Source organism: Astyanax mexicanus, chromosome 7 (assembly GCF_023375975.1).
Source record: "Astyanax mexicanus isolate ESR-SI-001 chromosome 7, AstMex3_surface, whole genome shotgun sequence".
Taxonomy (NCBI): Eukaryota; Metazoa; Chordata; class Actinopteri; order Characiformes; family Acestrorhamphidae; genus Astyanax; species Astyanax mexicanus.
In genome coordinates, this window is record NC_064414.1 from 247,501 (window position 1) to 270,397 (window position 22,897).

General features: G+C 40.5%; 1 protein-coding gene across 1 annotated transcript in view; it reads left to right on the forward strand.

Annotated features, from left to right (window-relative positions):
• The window catches only part of cdh23 (cadherin-related 23), a 277,788-nt gene that overhangs the window by 119,810 nt on the left and 135,081 nt on the right, over nt 1–22,897 (forward strand). The window contains exon 10 of the mRNA XM_049481005.1: nt 21,327–21,439. Within this exon, the coding sequence (XP_049336962.1) occupies nt 21,327–21,439 (113 nt within the window). The remainder of the gene's footprint in view (nt 1–21,326; nt 21,440–22,897) is intronic.

The following is a 22,897-nucleotide window of genomic DNA, read 5'->3' on the forward strand; positions in this document are numbered from 1 at the left end:
CCAAATCAACATTCAGATTGCATTTCAAACTCTTTCACAGCCCAGTGTTATCATAATAAGGTCCTACAGCAGCCAATAGCGCACAGCATACTCTCAACCGGAAACAACCGTCCACCTGAAGGAGGACTGCATCGGGCACTATAGAATTGACTCAGGACAGAGTGCCCATCCATATCTGGGCACACACCCATACACACCAGATTAATTTAGAATATTAGACAATTTACCTGATCTTCATGATTTTGGACTGTGGGATTAAACCTACGTAGACACAGGGAGAACATGGGAACTCCACCCAGATAGAGACTTGAACCCAAGACCCCAGTACTGGGAGGTGATTGTTAATTAATATTAATCTCATTTATGTATTATAAGTTAAATTTACCTGCTCACCACTTCAAAACCCTCCGCCTCCTCCACTTCCTACTTCCTGTTTGTGGGTGACATAACATTAAGCACGCTTTTTCACATTAAAAGTCCTCGTTAAATTCCGTGCTCTGCGTTTTAAAATAAATTAAACGATTCCTCGAGGAACAGAAAATTAATCGATCAATTTTTTAAATCGAGTAACTTGAATTACTCAAGTAATTGTTTCACCCCTAATCAGATCATAAAGCTACTGTGGGCCGTAAGAGATGCACACACTATAATATCACACATTTTACTGCAGAGTGTAGTGAAATTATGGACGTTACTGTCTGATCTCTGATCTCTGGACACTACAGAGAGATCTGCAGATTCTGGAGTTTAGCTTTAAGGCGGTTTGACCCTGAAGAGTGAATTGAACATTGAATTGCATTAGTAAAACATTCTGATTCAATCTGTAAAAGTCTGAATGAATGATTAATCTCTGACCCCCTGGAGAAACGAGGCTGCGTTAGTGGAAGTGATGGATCCCGGATATTACTTTCCATCCTAATAATCTAAATCAGCGCTCCCACAAACCGCCTTAATGCACATTTTAGTTGTAGGCCTGACCCTGCCCCCCCGCTGTAATGCTCAGCTGTTGATTAGGTGGGTTAGGTGTTTTAGATTAGACTCTGCAGGCTGAGGAAAGGGCAGAGCTCAGCTGGAGCTGAATGGATCTAAACCAGACGAGAAGTTTCAGAGACACACTTACATATCGTCTGACCTTTACTAGTGAATATGAGCTAAATCAGATTCCTCTGTTAGCGTGATTTCACACTGTCACTTATTATTCATCAAGAGGAGAAAGAAAAATGATTATTTTACATAAAATACTGTTTCTTATGACTCTATACTGTTAAAAGTTCCTTCAGGACTGTGGAGGAGCCGCTTTAGATTCTTTTTTTTACTGCTAAAATTTCCTCAAATAACTTTTTAAATAAGATTATTAAATATTTTTTTACAGTTTATAATAAAGAAACCAGCAGAATTTAGACTATAATTGGTACCTTGGTCTGCAGCTGGACAACAAACTGGATTGGTCAACAAATACAGACACCCTGTACAGGAAGGGACAGAGCCGGCTCTATTTCCTGAGGAGACTGCGGTCCTTTAACATCTGTAAGAAGCTTCTGCAGATGTTCTACCAATCAATCGTGGCCAGCATTCTCTTCTACGCTGTGGTGTGCTGGGGAGGCAACATGAAGAGGAGAGATGCATCACGGCTGGACAAGCTGGTCAGGAGGGGCGGGGCAGTGGTTGGAATGGAGCTGGACTCTCTGGTTACAATAGCTGAGAGAAGGACTTTGGATAAACTGCTTTCTATCATGAACAATGATAGTCACCCACTTTACACCACCATCATGAAGCAGAGGAGTGTGTTCAGCGGCAGACTGCTGTCACAGAGCTGCACAACAGACAGACTCAGAAAATCCTTCATCCCCAGAGCCATCAGACTCTTTAACTAGCAACATCAGCAACATCTACTGCACTGCTCCGTTTACAGATAGATCCTTACCTTGTATAGTTAGGTTTTTTTTTTATAGCCTTATATATTTTCTATTCTTCTGTGTTTTGATTTGTCTGAGTATGTTTCTTATTGTATTGTGTTGTTGCTGCTGGATGCCTAAATTTCCTTCGGGATAAATAAAGCATCCATCCATCCATCCATCCATCCATCCATCCATCCATCCATCCATCCATCCATCCATCCATCCACCCACCCACCCATCCACACATCCATCCATCCATCCATCCATCCATCCATCCATCCATCCATCCATCCATCCATCCATCCATCCATCCATCCACACATCCACACATCCACACCCTGCTGCACTCAGGGTTAATATTTTGGATGAGACCGGGTTAAAATGTTGTTTGGAGTTCAGCTATTTATTATCTGTAGAAAAGTCCAATACCTCCAAATATTACCATTTCATTGCTCATATTTCATGTACATTTGCTTTTTCTATCAGGTATCCCATAATTCATCTGTGCTCTCTATCGCTCACTCTGTTCACTCTGTATTATTTTTCACTGTGAGGAGTTTGATATGTGCAGTGTGTCCACAAACGTCCACACTCAAGGACAACAGAGCCTACGCATCATTGTGTTTCAAAACAAGGGGAAGGGATGTGTGTGTGAGTTCTCCAGCACTGAATGTGATTTCTGCTCTCTTTACATGAACAATACTGTCCAGATCACGACTTTAGAAATGCTGTTAGTGATGCACTGAAAACCAGATCAGTCAGATGTTCTAATCTTTTCACACAGACTTCAGACACTAATACAGCACATCCTTTCAGAAAAACATTTAAACTTTCTCATACAAACCTAAATATTTTAGAGTCTCGAATATAAAGTATGCACACCATTTGGTATAAAATATTGATTAATAAGTTCCATCTTCACAAACACTTTAGTTGGCCATCAACAAGATTCTGGCAGAATTATGTTTAGATAAACATTGGACCACTTTTGACAGAATTTCAGTAGGATTTAAGTCAGGTTTTGGAGGACAGGTTATCTAACTTTGTCCGTTCGTCCGTTCGTCCGTTCATCCATCCATCCGTCCATCCATCCATCCATCCATGGTTCAGTTGAGGTAGTCCTGCGTATCCTGTGTCATTCCATCTACTTTTTATAATATATCAGGTTTACTGGATGCCACCACCACCATGCTTAAGAGTTCAAATGAATACTGCCGACAGGACGCTGTTGGCTGGATTTTTCTGGTTGGTGGAATAATCTCAGTCCAGCAGTGACTCTGAGGTGTTTAAAACCTCAGATCGGATTCCCTCATACCAGCAGAACCCACACTAATATCAGCTGCTCTGTGGTGTTTTAATCCTGTTCTGATCAGTGAAGATCAGGGTGAATCAGAGAAGCAGAAACGCATCAGTCTGTAATTAAAAGAGAAGAATTAGAAATACGTTTTTTACGCTCAGTGGAGCTGATAAGATGATCCGTGTGTGTAGAAGCAAACTGCAGGTGGTGTTAATGTAATGGCAGATGATGTATTGGTATATTCCTGAGTTTATGATTATCTGCAGCCAGAGCTGATTGGTTATTTTGGAAGCGTGCTAAACTGATATTGTGAACTCATCAGGTCAGATTTTGCACTGCGGCTTCTCTCGCGTCTCTGGCTGCGATTCGGTGCGTGATGTAGTGTGTGTGTGTGTGTGATGTGTGTGTGAGGGTGTGTAGTTATACAGTCAGGATCTGAACCGCCTGCTTGCTAAGTCTGTATATGAGCAGATGACAAAACTCTAAACACCCACAGTGTGGCTACAGCCATGTGTGTGTGTGTGTGTGTGTGTGTGTGTGTGTGTGTGTGCATCCCCCACAGATCACTTTCATTGCTATCAGCATGAGGCAGATTCAGAGAGGAGAAAGTGAGAGAGGAAGGAGTGAGGGAGGAGAGAGAGAGAGAGAGAGAGAGAGAGAGAGAGAGGAGATTTGACCATGTGTTGTGTGTGATAGGCTTGAATTGTAAGTTGGGCCTTTGAGACCTCCATTCTCAATAACTGTAAATATATTTGTGTGTGTGTGTGTGTGTGTGTGTGGACACAGAAAAGTGTGTATCTTGTGTTCGTTTCTTTGAGTTTCTCTCAGGCCGTGGGTGGAAACATGTCAAAGGAGCTTTCCCACTACTACTCTCACTCTGAAAAACTCTGGGATAAAGGGATAAAATAGAAGAGAAAGAAGTTTAGAGGAGAGAGAGAGAGAGCGAGAGAGAGAGAGAGAGAATGACAGACCATTAGGGTTGTGATTGTTTCATACTGAAAGCGTTGCATCTCAATTTCCGTGAACACGATCATGTCTAATGGCAAAATCAATTGCATTAGTGTCACTGATGTAGCTTTCAAACGCCTTATAGTGATTCCAGCTCTCGGCTGTGATGATGTGCTCTCTGCTCACCTGCCTGCTGATTCCATCAGAGCTCCTTACAGCCTCTGAACTGAAGTCCTCAGTAACCAAGAGCGTATTTATATTAAAAACTACAGAAACATCTTACTGTACTGATTAATTACAGAAACAAATGTCAGAAAAAAATCTGATCAACAAAAAATCACATCATTTATATTAAAGTATACAGATTATATACGCAAAAACTGCAAAATTAAACTCAAGTAATAAAAATGGTACTGAAGTAATCAGAATATACTGAAAAATATCTACTAATTAATAGTTAAATTGCACGGGCAATCAGTGTAAAATATTGCTTTACATGTCATAATTAATTTGCATGAAGGAAATCTTTCTGCATGATGCTGAATCGAAGCTGCAAATCGCACCATTTTGGGAAAAGTATGAACACAGGGTAAGGCTACACATATATACTGCACGGACAAAAGTTTTGGGACATTTATTCTTTCTTCCAAAATCAAGGCTTTAAAAATAGTTTATCCTGCTTTTGTCAAAACAACTCTCTCTTCTAGATTTTGGAACAATGACTGCAACGTAAAATAATGTATATGTTGGTATTTGTTTCTGAGTGTCCTGTTCTTTTGTCAGTACTTTTCTACAGGAAATGACCAACCTGTATGTGCATTTGCACATCTGGGTCAACAATTGGTGCAGATAGTTAGCACCAGTACAGTTAGCAGCAGTGCTAGCCATGGTTAGCCACAGTTAGCAGCAGCGCTAACCATGAATAGCAGTAATTACTGCTAGTAATGCTGCCCGACAGCGCTACACTGAGGAACCCTGAGTGTTCCAGTAATCCAGGGTGATATCAGCTCATGGTTTGTCCCACGTAGCTTATTTTAACAGTGTAAACACACAGAACACAGTCTGATACTCACTTCTGAGTGATGAAAGGGCTAGCGCTGTGGTTAGCAGCTAATGCTAATGCTGCTCCAGTCTGGGTGCTGGAGAACTAAACTGAAACTCCTGTATAACTCTGTACTTCAGTGGATTGTCTTTACTGCTCCTTAATACCTGACTGATAGAATTCATACATAAGGAGCACCGGATTATAAGGAGCTCTGATGATTTTTGGGAACATTTTTAATGTGCCTTATAGTGCGAAAATACGGTATATATGTGTATTTATGTGGTTGTGTGTGTGTGTGTGTGTGTTTGTTGAAGTGCCTGTTCCTGGGTGTCCTCTGTGGGAGTGTGTCCTCAGGGACTCGTATCATTAGTCGAGTAATTAAGATAAACGGGATTTTAATTGCCAGGGTGATGTGTGTTAATGATCTAGAGAGTAGAGATTAGCATATCCAACTCTCTCTCTCTCTCTCTCTCTCTCTATTTCTCTCTCTCTCTCTCTCTCTCTCTCTCTGTTATTCTCTCTCTCTCTCTCTCTCTCTCTCTCTCTCTCTCTCTCTCTCTCTCTGTTATTCTCTCTCTCTCTCTCTCTCTCTCTCTCTCTCTCTCTCTCTCTCTCTCTCTCTCTCTCTCTCTCTCTCTGAGTGCCACTAGGAGATTGTTGTTGTTGTTGTTGATGTGCTGTTTACTGTATAATCACCTCTGTAATCACCACCTCCCAGATGCAGTGCTGTATCTAGAACAGCCGCCTGCTGACATCTGTATACTGACGCATTTCAGCTTTATCATTTTTTTAACCTCTAAAGCCTAAGGAACCTGCAGGAAACCCACACTGCAGTACATCACGTTTAGAGAACCTGCAGATTAGTGCATATTAATACTAATTTAAAAATATTCTAAATAAATGTATACCTGTAGTTGCTTTTAATAGAAATTTCTCTGTCTGTGTTTTATTCAGTCATAAATCTGTAATTCTAGACTTTATATCCTGCTGATTGCCTGAGTTAAAACCCTGATACCTGATGACTCCACAGCTCTGTCTGGTCAGAAGTCTCAGAGACAGAAGCCCCTCAGTCCCTTTAGCCTGGAGACATCATGCAGTCGGGTATCAGGGGTTCAGAGGCTCGGGTTTGAACCCTCAGTTCTGCCCCTCTCTCCCTGGATTCACTGAGCTTCAGTGGGTGGTTGGGTTGCTGTGGGGGGTTTGGCTGGTTTGAAGTGTCTTGGTTATAGGGGGGGGGGGGGCTCTTCTGCATACTGTGGAGAGGTCAGGAACATGACAAGACTGAGGAACATGTGTATGTGTGTGTTAGGGCGGCTACAATTAGTTAATTAGTCAATGTCGATTAATTAAATTTGTCGACTACAGATTTCATTGTCGATTAATCATTAATTTTTAACAGTACAGAATTACACACAGTGCTGGAGACAGAAGCGCCGCAATGGGAGATAAATGAGGGTAAACAGCTCACTCACACAGTTTACACTTGACTTATTCTGTGTCTCTAAAAGTGCCCAAACACAACAGATTACATTTTAAATCACTAAATATCAGTACTTTCCTTGTTTAAACAACGTTCAGACATTTAAATGCCATTTAAATATCATGTTCTGCTGTTTCTATCATTTTTAGAGATGGCAGAAATAGTCGCTGACTAATCAAATAATCTAAAAAATAATCACCAGATTAATCGACTTCCAAAATAATCATTATTTGCAGCCCGAATGTGTAAAGGTGCTCTGAGCTCCTCAGAATCAAATAAAAAGACTATGATTGTGTGTGAGAGAGTGTGTGTAACTGTGTATGTATGCTGGTGAGTGATTGAGCAAGAATAATATACATCAAAATGTGTGTAAGTTGTGTTTGGCCCCTGTGGGGAGTCTGGAGGAGTCCTTCAGAGTTCACTCATTCCTGCTGAATACGTTATTAATGGAGAGCAGAGGCGTCCCCGAGGCCAGTTTTACACAGATCTCAGGCTCAGAGGGAGACGGACGCTCCGCCAGTTAAAATCATACACACTACAGATGACAAAGAAATGGTTCAAAACTTGGTTTACCAGTAGAAAAAATTGTGTTTGGTGTTCAGATGCATTGTGTTGAGTCATTGAGTGAATCAATGATTCAAAACATTGTTTAAAAACCCATGTGTTCATATAACACGCTGACCTCTTATCTACACACCGCAGAAAAACTCTCACACTGACGAAAGTGTCACACTTTCGGTATGAGTTCAGTGTGAGTTCAGTCTTTGGAGGAATGATTAGTAAATATGCGCGGGTTAGTCTGTGGGAGGCGCCGGTAACCAGGGTAAGACGGATAAACACTTTAGAAATGAGGAGCGTTTTTAGATATTTTAGATTAAAAAGATAGAATGTCTGAATGTAAAATCATGATTACTTCATTTTAGAAATTGCATTAAAACTATAATTCGAATTAATCTAATTAATTAAATTTATCGTGAAAATCACCCAGCACTACCAGCACTCCGAGGAACTGGTCTTCAGCCACAGCCCTGCTGAACACAAGCAGAGCTATTCCTAACAAATCGTCGGGAGTCTGGAGGAGGCCTTCAGAGTGCATTCATGCCTGCGGAATACATTAGTGATGGACAGAGAACATTTTTACAGGAGAATTCCCAAGGCCAGATTTAAACTGATCTCTGGCTCAGAGGGAGACGGACAATCTGACCCTCACAGTTCATCCCTCACCTGCTTCCCCTTCAGATACTGTGGCCTAAAAATCAGCTCCGATCTGTTACTCTGCTAATATATAGATAGTAAAATATCTTGCTTAGTTAATGTTAAATGGGACAGTTATTCATTAAACATGCAAAGTTCAACCACTGTCAGCTCTTGTCAGCAGAGCTGCAGGCAGTATTTTCTAACTAGAACTGTGCAGTATGTCACAGCAATCTGTGTGTGGGTGTGGCCTGTGACTCTGCCTGCAGCTACACAACCTTTAATCAAGATTCTGTTCTGTTTTAGTAAAACTCAACCAGCAGTCTGTGAGACATACAGCAGCTACAGCTACAGCTCAGCCAATCACAAGCAGAGCTCGTCTTACAACTTTCTCAGTGCTAAGATCTTTCTCTCTCTCCGTACACACAGTGTCTAATTTAGCTAACATGCTGAGAAATCACGTTCACCACTGACGTGTGCTCACGAGGGCCATGCTGTTCATCTCTCTCTTTCACGAGAGAGAGAGAGAGAGAGAGAGAGAGAGAGAGAGAGAGAGAGAGAGAGAGAGAGAGAGAGAGAGAGAGAGAGAGAGAGAGAGAGAGAGTGTACAGTGAGCCGGTGAGGAACGCTCACAATTCTGCAGCTTCTAGTCTTACAGAAATCTCACAGGTTAGCCTGCCTGTTTCCCGCCTGGACGACTAGATAAGCAGAAAAGGCGATTATTCTCGGTTTTACACACACACACTATACACACACACACACACACTATACACACACACTTCTTTTTGAGCAGTGTCGCTGTGCCCTCCTGCTCTGATGGCTGCAGGAAGGTGTAACACAGCTTTAGCTTAGTCATGTTCCTCTATAGGATCTTTATCTCGTCTCTTAGCGCTCTCTCTACAGCTTTTCAATTAGACTCGACCCTGTCCTGTGAGCCGCGCTAATCTCACACGCACACACACACACACACACACACACACTCACACACACACTCACACACACACACTCTTACACACACACACACACCCTCACACACACACACACTTGAGAACGCTCGCTCACACTTCCAGAGGCTCGTTTGCACGTGACCTGCTCATGCTTTGTTCAGTCTATTTAAACGCAGTAACCTGTGACTGTTCCTCACAACAGCAGCTCCGCCCACCACCCGGAAAATCCGCTCTCAGACTCTCTCACACAGCACCATCAGCACCATCACCACCATCACCACCATCAGCTCCATCACCACCATCAGCTCCATCACCACCATCAGCTCCATCATCATCAGCACCATCACTACCACCATCAGCTCCATCACCATCATCATCAGCACCATCACCACCACCATCACCACCATCAGCTCCATCACCACCATCATCAGCACCATCAGCACCATCACCACCATCATCAGAACCATCAGCACCATCACCACCATCATCACCACCATCATCAGCACCATCACCACCACCATCACCACCACCATCACCACCATCACCACCATCACCACCATCAGCTCCATCACCACCATCATCAGCACCATCAGCACCATCAGCACCATCATCAGAAACATCAGCACCATCACCACCATCATCAGCACCATCAGCACCATCACCACCATCAGCTCCATCACCACCATCACCACCACCGCCTGTGTTTCTGCCCCTATCTTTAATAGAATCTCACCGCTGTCTCCAGCTTTAGATCGGCTCACAAAGCAACCAGTCCTCTATACTCCTACATTATACACACACACACACACAGTAACACACACACTCACACACACACACACACACACACACACACACACACAGTAACACACAGAGTAACACATATATACTATATACACTGATTTACCAAACCTCATGGGGCAGCGTTATGTAGATGAATCATGAAGTGGGATGACTTGGGAACACACCTGTATAATTTGTGAGGTGATATCTTGTGAGTGAGGTTGAGCACTGGCCAGTGGGCTCATCACAAAGCAACAAGACATTATGTTGGTATTGGAGTGAGAACTGATCACTTTTTGTAAAAAAAAAAAAGTTGTGTGGACATTTAAAATTTCTTTAATCCACAGTGGGCAGAACTCAGAAGTGTAGCTCGCATAACAGAGACGCGCCCTCCTGTACTCTCTTTACTTCTATAGTTAGCTAAATCAGTTTATTTCATGCCTTAACTGCTTTTAATAACATTATACCAGCGGCTATTTCACTTTTTCACCTTTTTATTTCTGCTCTCCTTGTACGTGTTTTTAATTCTGTGACTTAAACTTGTAAAACTAACAAAATCCCCTAACAATATTAATCCTAGATTTTTTATTATTCATTTATCACCTTTTGTTGTGAGTTGGTTTATCTGCTCCAGAGATTTCTGTTGTATTGAGAGTATGTCTTCACGTCTGTCTCAGCGATGCTTGAGTTTTACAGTTAGTGAATGTATTCACTAGGCAGTGTGAGAGTCCACAAACATTTGGACATTTAGTTTACACTCATATGTCCTCAGTTTACACGAAAGTGTGGGGAGTTCAATCATCTGCAGATCTGCTGTAAAGAATATATCTTATATGTTTTGTGGTGGATCAGATTCTGTTCTCTGTTCCTCCATGTTTGATTATTCCTTCAGGGATCTGAAGGCCACAGATCAATACAGGGCCTTATGACCTGCTGTAGAACAAGCTTGAGCCCCTAATAAAGTGTGTGTGTGTGTGTGTGTGTGTGCTTCCAGCATAAAAATGAAGAAGATGTTGCTTTAGTTTTGGTAAGCTCCTGTCTTTACTTCTGTAGTTTTTTCTTTAGCTGCTCTTCACTGCGATTCATGATAATTAGATTTGTAAATATTTGTATTTATTGTTGGTTTGTGTTGGAGTGTGTGAGCTGTTTTAAAGAGTTTTATTCTGTTTTATTTCATTTTATTCAGAGTGCTGCCAGGCAGTGTAATCAGGTGTAGCTCTGATGTTAGCCTGACTAACAGGGTTAGCATTGCTGTGTTTCTGCACCAGAAGCTCCTGCATTAAAAGAAAGAGAGCTGGTGATGTTTATCATCTAGAAAATCAGAGAAGCTCAAACAGAATTAAATCGTAAGAATGTACACGTCTCTCTCTGGAGTCTTCAGGTGCAAAGGTTTACCTGAGTGCCTAAAAATTTGCATGTCACTGTATATTATTATTATTATTATTATTATTATTATTATTATTATTATTACATTCACACAGTTAATCTCTTCGTGCAGATACAGTAACAATAGATTTCAGAAGCTCAGGTTGTTCTCAGGTAATTTAACAGGACCAGGTGTGCAGCGCTGGTGTTCTGTGTTGTCTGTATTGTGAGAGAGATCTCCACCTATCAGAACAGTTCTGAGTGGTTGAAATCATCTGAATGGATGTTTGACTGTTTAATATTCTGATATGATTGGTCCAATAGCAGGCTAATGAATTGTGTATAAACCTGCATTAGCCCGGAATATTCCTCATGATTTCAGGAGAGCTGGCGCGGCTCTGACTCTGATCTCGACCCGGTTCTCCTTCCCGGCTGAGCACAAGTGTGGAAGTGGTGCACGTGTTTTCACGGGTGATTAAACACTGATATAAAGAGTGCATGATGCCGTGTAGAGCAGAGCGTTCAACGCTGAGCAGGTTTTGAAGGGTGAACGAGGCTCTCGTTATTACCTACCTGATCACACACACATCCCACACACACACACACTTCCCCTACACACACACACACACACACTATAAAATACTAATGAAGTATTTTTTCAAAAGTATATACTATAAAGTATTTTTTATACTGTTTTATTATAGTATTGAAATTTTCTTTAGTTATGAAAGGAAAAACAAAATGCCATGATTTAATATCTTTAAGTGCACACTTTTAAATTAATAATTTAATTCATGTTAAATATTCAGTCTGACCATTACAAGTATTAACTGTTCTTAATCTGGTTACCATTAGTTACCATTCTCCATAAAATACACTCAAATCTGTTTAAAAACACCTTAATACTCAGTTTATTGACTGATAATCATTATATAAGTTATTAATTTGCAGGTGTGTGTGTGTGTGTGTGTTTGTGTGTGTGTGTGTGTGTGTGTGTGTGTGTGTGTGTGTGTGTGTACGGTGCGGATGCCTCAGCTTCTCATTTTCCAGCTCACTACTGCTGATAATGTGAGAGCTTTGGCAATCTGCCCATGTCTCACATCTTTGTATTGACCTGTACACACACACACACACACACACACACACATACACACACACACTCATCCAAATGTTCAGTTAATGCTAATAAATAATGTTGTATTAAATTTAAATGTATTTTTTTAAGATCAAGCAAATCACTTTCTATTAACATTTTCACAGATTTGCTCCATCCAGTACTTTTGGAACGAGTTGTTGAGTTTGGGAGGGTGATTATTTGGGATGGTGATCATTCAACGACCAGACACAGAACACTGTTAAATAATAAACACCTAAACAGCTTTAAAAATGTTATGTTCCATCCATCAGACCTCATCCCCCCCGCTGTACAAATACGGGTTTAGACTGGAAACCTCTTTAATGTTCTGCTTCTTTATATAAGTGATCTTATCTCACATCCCGTCTCCTCAGAAATCTGAAATTAGTAAATTGTACTCAATAGCAGCACTTTTAATAAATAAAGCATGGTGTCTGACTTTTTCACTGCTTTGTACATCATAAACCAAACCATGCAATAAAACAGCAGGAATATTTAATTAGTCACACATTTAAGCAAAACGATAAAATAACACTCCTAACTCTGCCAACTTTAGCTGTTTTAAACACATCTCACGGCCTTCCAGCAGAAACTTCACTTCCTGAGTAAAACCCGAACAGCAGCAGCAGCAGCAGCAGCACGGCGTCTGTGAGCTGGAACAGGGTGTTCAGTCTGAAGCCAGCGTCAAATACGCCCCAGCTTAGCTCGGCACCCGTCCACACCCATAAGGCCGTACATTAATTTTCAGGACTTTCTTCTTTAAGCGCCTCGGGAGCTCAGAGGATCTTCCGTACCTCATCATCAGCAGACATATTGTCACACTCACAAAAAATCTCAGAACCAGCAGTTTTGTCCGCAGGGTTTTCACGGACTCGGCCAAATCATCTTAAAATTCTGACGTGTTTAAAGCTTTAGAACGCCTGCGAGGCTCAAACCAGAGAGACCACCTACTGTTTCAGTAAATAGGAAATGAGAATAATCAAAAGAAGAGATTCTCTCACTACAGCAGTGACACGATGGATCAGATCCAATTAACATCACTTTTTATTGATTATTGGATCTTCGTGTGAGTGCTGGAGCTGTAGAATCCACTGAATCACAGCTTTACCTCCATCATATCATTCAGCATCTCATCATCCTCTTTACTTTTACTGCTGAAATTAAGTTGTGTTGTTATAAAACAACTGAAGAAATGAAGGTCAAATCTAAGCCACTATAAACCCATTACAGCTTCACACACACACACACACACACACACACACACACACACACACACACACACACACACACAGTTAGAGTGTATCATAAGCAACAGCATGTTCAGCATCTTGGTAAGGAAGGGCTCACTGGGTTTTACAGTGTGTGTGTGTGTGTGTGTGTGTGAAGCTGTAATGGGTTTATAGTGGCTTAGATTTGACCTTCATTTCTTCAGTTGTTTTATAAAAAAACTATATATATATATATATATATATATATATATATATATATATATATATATATATATATATATATATATATATATATATATATATATATGTTTATATGTCTATTTTTTACTGTGACACTGTGTATACACACACATACAAAATCATAAATATACACATGAAGTTTGCAAATATATTCATATATGCAGATGTATGTTTCTTTGCCAAAAAAGTAGTACTACTTTATTTGAGTTTCTGCTTTTTAAAATAGTTGCATTCTTTAAAACTATATAAACAGATGTTTGGTATCCTGGGAAACCTGCTGATTTAAAAGACAATAATTACTGAGGTGAGGATGTTGGATGATCACCACCTCCCCTCATCCTCTCATCATCACCTCCAGCTCTTTAAGTATTGGATGGTGCTCCATCACAGTTCCACTGTTCCAAAGCTGAATGGTTTATACCTGATCCCTTAAATTCCCTTCAGATTGTGTGTGTGGAAAAGCTCTTACTTTCACTATTAAACATCATATCCCAGAGTTCTAGTGTTTTAGTAAAATTTGGTTTTGCCAAACATCGTTGATCACGATCATTCGAGATCTCTAGAAGATGATGTTTTTCCTTTACTGTTTTTCCACTTTTTAATAATATATCAGACAGTTCTTACACAGTTTCAGTAGTTTCAGTAATCTCCTTAGATGTTTCTTTGCTTGATGACCCTTCTAAAACAGATTAACTTATAGGGTTAAATAACTTGTTGCCAGCTGAAACATAATCACCCATGCAATAATTCAATGGGATGCTCTTACCTATTGGCTAGGTTAAATCCAATTGGTAACCTTTTTTTTTGGCAAGGCAGTGTATTATTAGCATATATGTATATGTATTCCACAACCTTGGTAAAACAAATGTCTTTAACTATATGTGTAAAAATGTTAATGTTAAGTTAAAAAGTAATGGTGTGTGAGAAATGTGATCTCTGTAGAGGAGTATACTGATCTATAATTATACAAACAACAAAACAATTGATTTCATTGTTAATCTTCATCATAGTTGACAAACACTTGCAGATATACTATTTATATATATATATATATATATATATATATATATATATTATTATTTTTTTACTATATATATATATATAGTATATAGTATATGTACAATGCATATGACCCCAAGTATTATTGCATAAAAAACACAATTTTGTGTTTGCATTTGTGTTTCTATTTGTGTGTGTATGTGTGTGTGTGTGTGTGTGTGTGTGTGTGCGTGTGTGTGTGCGTGTGTGTGTGTGTGTGTATGTGTGTGTGTGTGTGTGTGTGTGTGTATAGTGTGTGCGTGTGTGTGTGTATGTGTGTGTGTGTGTGTGTGTATAGTGTGTGTGTTCGGGTCCACCTCCACAGGTGTGAGGGACAGGTGAGGTTCAGTGGGGCGTTCAGTAGACGGCTGGTGGTGTATATCAGTATTCTGGTCGGAGCGCTGAAGCACAGAACCAATTTAGAGCCACACTGACCCTAGCTGCCTGACCAGCCTCAGAGCAGCTGTCACTCAACTCTCTCCTTCAATCTGATTGGATCTGCAGAGTCCAAGAGGGGCGGGACAAAGTGCAGACCTGGTGGCTGCTTTCTGGGTTAACTCCTCGACAACTGTTAGAATTACTCAGCAGATTTCTGAGCTTCTGAAGATCTTTATCTCCTGTTTATGTCTTTTATAGAACTTCAGTAAATCTGGGAAGTGTTGTGTGATTTAGGACGGAGGATATAAATCAATAAAAACATATTTAGAGGCTAATAATAATAATTTATTATTAATAATAATAATAATAATAATAATAATTTAGAGGCTAATATAATAATTCCAGTAATTATTTTAATTAATTTGCCACCCTAGTACATGTTGTTGTTCAATTCAGATAGATATTTTGAAGTACTACAATATTAGAATCTGATTTAGCCATGTAAATTTATAATCAGTAATATAAGTAATTTGAGGCATTCAGAGGGGATTCAGTCCAAGTTTCTGCATATGTTATAATTACATTAATACTATATATGTGTATATATATATATATATATATATATATATATATATATATATATAGATGTTTAAGGTAATCCCTTTTTTAGTATTGTTTTGTAGTAAATTATTTTATTTTGATATATTTTTTTCATTATGTGTACCATAATATGGAATGTACCAAATTGTGAAAATATCTTTCACTGTACAAGAATTTATTAGAGAGGATATTCCTTTGAACACACACACACACACACACTTGTCAGGACTCAATTTGTAGCCAGTCCACTTTCCCTCCCCTCTTTTTCTACTCCGGTCGACACCTTTCGCCCTCAATCCTCAATAATTACCCATAAGGCCTTGTCCTGTTGCCAGCTTTGACCGGCCACTGCTGGCCCCCAGTCACCCCACTCTCCAGCCAACAATGGTTCAGCCAGGCCCCGGTGTGCAGTGAGCAGAGTCAGTCATGCCCCGGGGTTAATCTCCCCGTCCTCTCCTCCGTCAGCACGGGATACACTCACCCCCTGCTGATTACTCTCAGCTGCTAAACGCTCAGACGCTGCTGCTGCTGCCTGCAGTTTATAGAGGCTATATGGCCCGGTACCATCAGAACCATCAGAACCATCAGAACTACACTACCGGCACTACTTACTGAATAATGTGTATTGTGCTTCATGATTCTGACACTAGTAGTAATAATACACTGCTGCACAGAAATGTTCAATCTAATGTACAATCTAATATCAGGAAACTCATTTGGTTTGGTTGGTATGCTGTAGCTCTCTGTCTTTACATGTCCCGTGACTTTTGTCATGTCCTATGAAAGCTGAAGAATTCTACTCTGAGCTGTGGGAAATGTGTATGGGGTCTCTGTCTGCTGGAGTTTCCTGTTTGTTTGCATGGACAATCATAGCCAGATGCCGTTGGTCACCATCATTTCCACCCACTGTGCTCTGTTCACACTGGATGGTGATGCCTTGAATTAGATATTTCTGGTACATATTTACACACTCAGAAATGTCAGTAATGGTACGTACCATCCATCTAACACCACCATCAGGCCTCGCTCCAACTCCCGTTCACACTTCACACTGCCTTGCCATGAACATGTTGGCCAAAATTCAGCCTTGTTCAAAAGATAACACCTCATAACGTATACTGGTGTTTCTCAAGATAACACTTCTAGATAAATGTATACATATATGTATTTTAGTGTATCTGTTATCAGATTTAATTTCACCATATAAATCATCCTCATATATTAATATCGTTCCAACTGCAGACTCCAGACTTCAGCTTCTTGATGCATGTTTTTCGCTTACTAACGCATTTCTGCTGATTTTTCTTCCCATAGTAATATGGGAAAAATGTAAGATATTTAAAGAAAGATAAGAAATGTTAAGTAGTTTAAAGAAGTAGTTATAGAAAATGAAAATACTTTAGTAAAGAACAGATACACAAAAAACTACTTTAGTTACAAATTACATTCACTTTTTATTCGACCACCTATAATCTCACAGCAGCTGTTACCCTATCAGCTTTTACAGCCCTGATTCTGACTCTGCTCTGACACAAATACAGGACCCCCACCCACAGAACCGACCTCACACACTCACACACACTCACACACACACACTCACACACAGCCGGACAGACCTTGTACACCTGCTGTCCGTCCAGCAGCTGTGAAATCACCCTCGGTCACAGAACATGGTCTCCTCAGCCCTCAGCCGCCCTGCTTCACTATCATCATACAGCAGATGATTTAACACACCAGCCACTCCATCAACCTGCAGCTCAGCCAGGCTAACAGAGCCATGCAAATTTACCCACGCTTACAGGTTAGCAAATGTGCATAGCAGATAGCGATGCTCCGATACACCTGTCAGACCAGCCGAGCACCAAATTAGTGAACACAGAAAGTGCTGGTGAAAATTTCATTACACTCTCTGATCTGAAATCACACAACAATATAAAATGAGGAAGAAGATCCACTATATACAGGGGTTGGAGAATGAAACTGAAGCACCTGGTTTTAGAGCACAATAATTGATTGTGGTGACGGACAGTTCTGGTGGAAACAGGAGAGTTGAGGTGCACATTGAATTCTGCGTGATTTGATCAGCCGTGGTTTTATGTTTTTTGGAGACAATCCCGGTTATCACCCAAACATCCCTTTCAAACAGCTTCCTCTTACAGCGTCCACAGTTAATCCTGTTGGATGTGGTTGGTCCTTCTTGGTGGTATGCTGACGTTACCCTGGATACCGTGGCTCTTGATGCATCACAAAGACTTGCTGTCTTGGTCACAGATGCTCCAGCAAGACGTGCACCAACAATTTGTCCTCTTTTGAACTCTGGTATGTCTCACATAATGTTGTGTTCATTCATTGCAATATTTAGAGCAGAACTGTGCTCTTACCCTGCTAATTGAACCTTCACACTCTGCTCTTACTGCTGCAATGTGCAATTAATGAAGAATGCTGCTGCAAAATCTTGGTTAAACATTAATCCAGCAGCAGCACTGGATTTAAATGAATCTTGTGACGCTGCAGAAGATTATTGGAGAAACACTGTGTCACAGTGAATGCAGCGTCAAGCAATCAAAGATAAAGACGCTCCAACTAAATTATAGAGTGTGTGACCTTTTTTTTTTGGCCAGGCAGTGTATTAATAGTGTAAATATATAATGGTGTAAATTAACTGGCACACAAGCTACGTGTGATCTGTATTTAGAGTTATTTCTCTTCTCTTCTGCTCTGTACTAACAATGGTGTGAAGGCTGCCCTTCTCTGACACCAACAGCAGTGAAATCTTGTGACTGTTTTTTATCATAATAAGCAGATGTGCTGTTTGTGTTTAGTAAATCTGTTTAATTAGACAGAAACAGAGCGAAAGCTGAGATTCTCACCTGAAGCAGCTGCGTGACGGAGCTGGAGGCTGGGAACACCAGACGCTCTGCAGTTCGTGCTTCACCTACACTGTGCTGATGTGCTCATTTAGTTATATTTGGTCTTTAAGATTCAGTTTATTCGTAGCTTGTTCAGCTGTGAGGTGTTGAGGTGGTGAGTTGGATACCTGGCAGGATTTTAGGATGCATTTAAACAGTGACACGTATATTTTTAACCTTTTAACCTCCATACATTAAGTGTGTACTGAATACATGTTTAGGCTGTTTGTGTTCTTCCATCATTCAGATTAAATCTGGTGAACAGCGGCCCTCTGTAAAATCTTACTGCACTTTTTATCACATCATTCAGTTAAAATGACTTAAAAACTGCAGATATTTGGGATTACTTAAGGAGCTTATTGTCATATTTTGTGTTAAGCTGATTTTTTTTTTCAGTTGAGTTATTCTTTAGTGTGTGGCTTATGTTTGAGCAGTTTACTTACTCCATTCAGAATTGAATTTACATAAAAAATATTTAAACCAGTTGTCAAGTAAGGGAAACAATTGTGGATCATGTTATCAGTCATGACCTTACAAGAACAGATCAAAGGGTGCAGCCGAATGTTGAAAGAACATTTTAATGTTTTATTTAAAGAAGATAGATAGATAGATAGATAGAGAGAGAGATATAAAACAGATGAGAATAACAGCTATATGATGTGTAATTTTGTACTGCTGAAACTGATACGCTACATCATATCATTAAATCATGAGCTATGAGAAATACAGATATATAAGGGATTAACTAGTACATATCACAGAAATGACATTACCTGCTTATCCACCTAAAGCAGCATTATGTAGCATTTCTACCTTAAAAAAACATCATCTTTAAAATCGTTGTTTTTATTCAGTGCAACACTGGTTTATAAAAGGGAGAATCTTGCTGCATCTCTCTGCTGCTCTGGGCTCAGTGTGCCGCTAACTGCGCTGTGTAACTTTGGTGAAAATGGCAGGACCACCTGTAGTGAGCGTCCGTGAGCGAATACAGTACTAGTTCTCCATAGTGCAGCTTTAACTCTTTAACTCTTCATTACCTGCTATAACTGAAAGTGATACACTAGCATGTGATGCTAATGCTAACATGTAATCAGTGCTGCCCCTCACTGCACCCAGCCCTCAGCAACAACCCAATATTCTCCTCCCTCCCCACGGAATCTGTTTCTATTTCTGCTCCAGATGATTATCATCATTTTCAAATCAGTCCGGCCTCCCCGGAGTAAAGCCTCCTTAAGTAAAGATGCCGTTTCTTCAATCAAAACTCCGGGTCAGCAGTGCAGTTCTAATCTACGCTTGGTCTTTGTGCACGGCGCTGTTGTGGAAGATGAATTAATAAGCATGATTAAATTGTTTTTTTTTTGGTGTTTTGTAGAAGCATACACATCTCTGCCCCCCTCCATCAGTTCTCTTTGTTTGATGTTCATTGTGTTCTGGCTGAGGATGGTATTGAAATGCAGGAACGTGAGGCAGGCCGGGTGCTGGTGCATGCTCTGAAGCACTCAATCTCAATTCCACTGCAAAAGATTTTGTCATGTCCAATTTAGCATAACAATAGCACCGACCAGAGATGCGAGAGGAGTGATGAGGGGATGAAGAGATAAGAGCAATAGAGAGAGAGAAAGAGAGACAGGACCGGGAGACAAAGTGAAGAAGTGATTGCAGGAGAGGTAGAGAGGAGTAAAGAAAAGAAAAGAAAAGATAAGAGAGGTTCAGAAATTTAGAGAAGAGAAGATAAGAGAGATTAAGAGAGGAGAGGAGAGGCTGAGAGGAGATAAGAGATTCAGAAAAAAGGATCTTGAAAGATAAGAGGTTTAGAAGATTTACAGGTTGAGAGGAGGGAAGGATGGATTCATAGATGTAAAGAAATGATGTAAAGGATGTGGAAAAATGAAGAAGAAATGAGAGATAAAGATCAGAGAAAATGTATTGAGAAGAAAGAAAAGACATCAATAGAAAACATGAGCTTGAAAGTAGAGACAAGAGATACTTTATAACTTTATACAGAACCCTGTTTAAGTTCTGTTATCCTTTGATGTTGTGAGATTATATTCACTCCTGTTGTTCTGTCTTTCTGATCTGCTCTACTGTTCATCTCTTCATTATTCCTCTTCCCTGTATTCTGTGTATTAAATCCATTTTTCACACAGTATTTCTATATTTTTATTTTCTGTGTTTATATTAATCTCTCTCCCTCATGCTGTACACTAATTATGCTCTGCAGATTGATATGATTTTAAACCGTGCTGCAGAATGTGGGGCAAATGTAAAAATAATTAAACTGTAAAACTGTAATTACATTAAAGCAGCTCAGCAAAACAACAGCGATGATTCTGTTCTATGTCAAATTATATAAAGCTAATTATTTATTGCTGATAGCCGTGGGCTGTGAGGTACATAGAGGCATTTCCACTGTGCCCCGAGGATTCCCACGCTGCCAGCCATCAGCAGCAGGAGCCCGAGAGAATCTCGGATCTTAGTACCTTAGTGTGATTCTGTCCAGAACCATTATCCACTAGCTGTAGCATCAGAGCTACGTACAGTACCAGTCAAATGTTGGGACACACTTTAAATGTAGTGATTTTTCATAATAAATAGATAAATGCTAAAATCATCCAAACTATAAAGAAATAAAACATATGGAATTATTTTCTAAATAAAAAAATGTTAAACAGAATGTTTTATATTTTATATCTTTTAAAGTATACAGCTATAGTACTTTCTGTAATATAATTTCACCCCCGTTTGTATCTGTTGTAGTGGTGGGTTTGAGGTCGTGTCAGGTTCATGTGTTCATGGTGTTAATGTTCAGTTTTCTCTTCTGTCTTTTTGTTCCTGTTCATTAGGAAACACCAACAGCGTCTTCGCTCTGGATTATATCAGCGGCTCTCTGACCGTAAACGGCCGACTGGACCGAGAGAACCCGCTGTACTCCGCAGGATTCACCCTCACTGTGAAGGTACACATCAGACCAGACACCCCCGGGGTCAAAGGTCAAGGGAAGATCTGAACATTGCAAATAATGTGAGATAAGATGAGAGAGGGGAAATAGAGAGGTTGAGTTGGAGAGTTGAGTGGTTGAGTTGAGTGGTTGAGTTGTTGAGTTGGAGGGTTGAGTTGGAGAGTTGAGTGGTTGAGTGGTTGAGTTGAGTGGTTGAGTTGAGTGGTTGAGTTGGAGAGTTGAGAGGGTGAGATGGAGAGTTGAGTGGTTGAGTTGGAGAGTTGAGTGGTTGAGTTGAGTGGTTAAGTTGAGTTGGAGAGTTGAGTTGTTGAGTTGGAGAGTTGAGTGGTTGAGTTGAGTGGTTAAGTTGAGTTGGAGAGTTGAGTTGTTGAGTTGGAGAGTTGAGTGGTTGAGTTGGAGAGTTGAGTGGTTGAGTTGAGTGGTTGAGTTGAGTGGTTAAGTTGAGTTGGAGAGTTGAGTGGTTGAGTTGAGTGGTTAAGTTGAGTTGGAGAGTTGAGTGGTTGAGTTGAGTTGGAGAGTTGAGTGGTTGAGTTGAGTGGTTAAGTTGAGTTGGAGAGTTGAGAGGTTCAGTGGTTGAGTAGAGTGGTTGAGTTGGAGAGTTGAGTGGTTGAGTTGAGTGGTTGAGTTGAGTGGTTAAGTTGAGTTGGAGAGTTGAGTTGTTGAGTTGGAGAGTTGAGTGGTTGAGTTGGAGAGTTGAGTGGTTGAGTTGAGTGGTTGAGTTGAGTGGTTAAGTTGAGTTGGAGAGTTGAGTGGTTGAGTTGAGTGGTTAAGTTGAGTTGGAGAGTTGAGTGGTTGAGTTGAGTTGGAGAGTTGAGTGGTTGAGTTGAGTGGTTAAGTTGAGTTGGAGAGTTGAGAGGTTCAGTGGTTGAGTAGAGTGGTTGAGTTGGAGAGTTGAGTGGTTGAGTTGAGTGGTTGAGTTGAGTGGTTAAGTTGAGTTGGAGAGTTGAGTGGTTGAGTTGAGTTGGAGAGTTGAGAGGTTCAGTGGTTGAGTAGAGTGGTTGAGTTGGAGAGTTGAGTGGTTGAGTTCAGGGGCGCAGATGGAAATTTTGAACTGGGGGGGACCAAGCTGTAAAATCATATATATATGTGAGAGTGTGTGTGTGTGTGAGTGTGTGTGAGAGAGAGAATAAAGTGTGGAGAGTCTTGTTATCGTTATCTGCGTGACCTGCTGACAGTTCCATGGCCAAAGGCTAGAGTGTGTGTGTGTGTGTGTGTGTGTGTGTGTGTGTGTCACAAGCAGCCAGAGCAATGGAAACACTTTGTTCCTGTCTCTTCATCTCTGTCTGTAAGCTCAGTGTAGGCCTTGGGCTGTATGGAAAATCTCTCTCTGTCTCTCTCTCTCTCTCTCTCTCTCTCTCTCTCTCTTTCTCTGAGTCTCTCTCTCTCTCTCTCTCTCTTTCTCTGCTTCAGAAGTTTGTAAATGACTGATGTTTTCCTCCCCTTAAATAGAAGCTT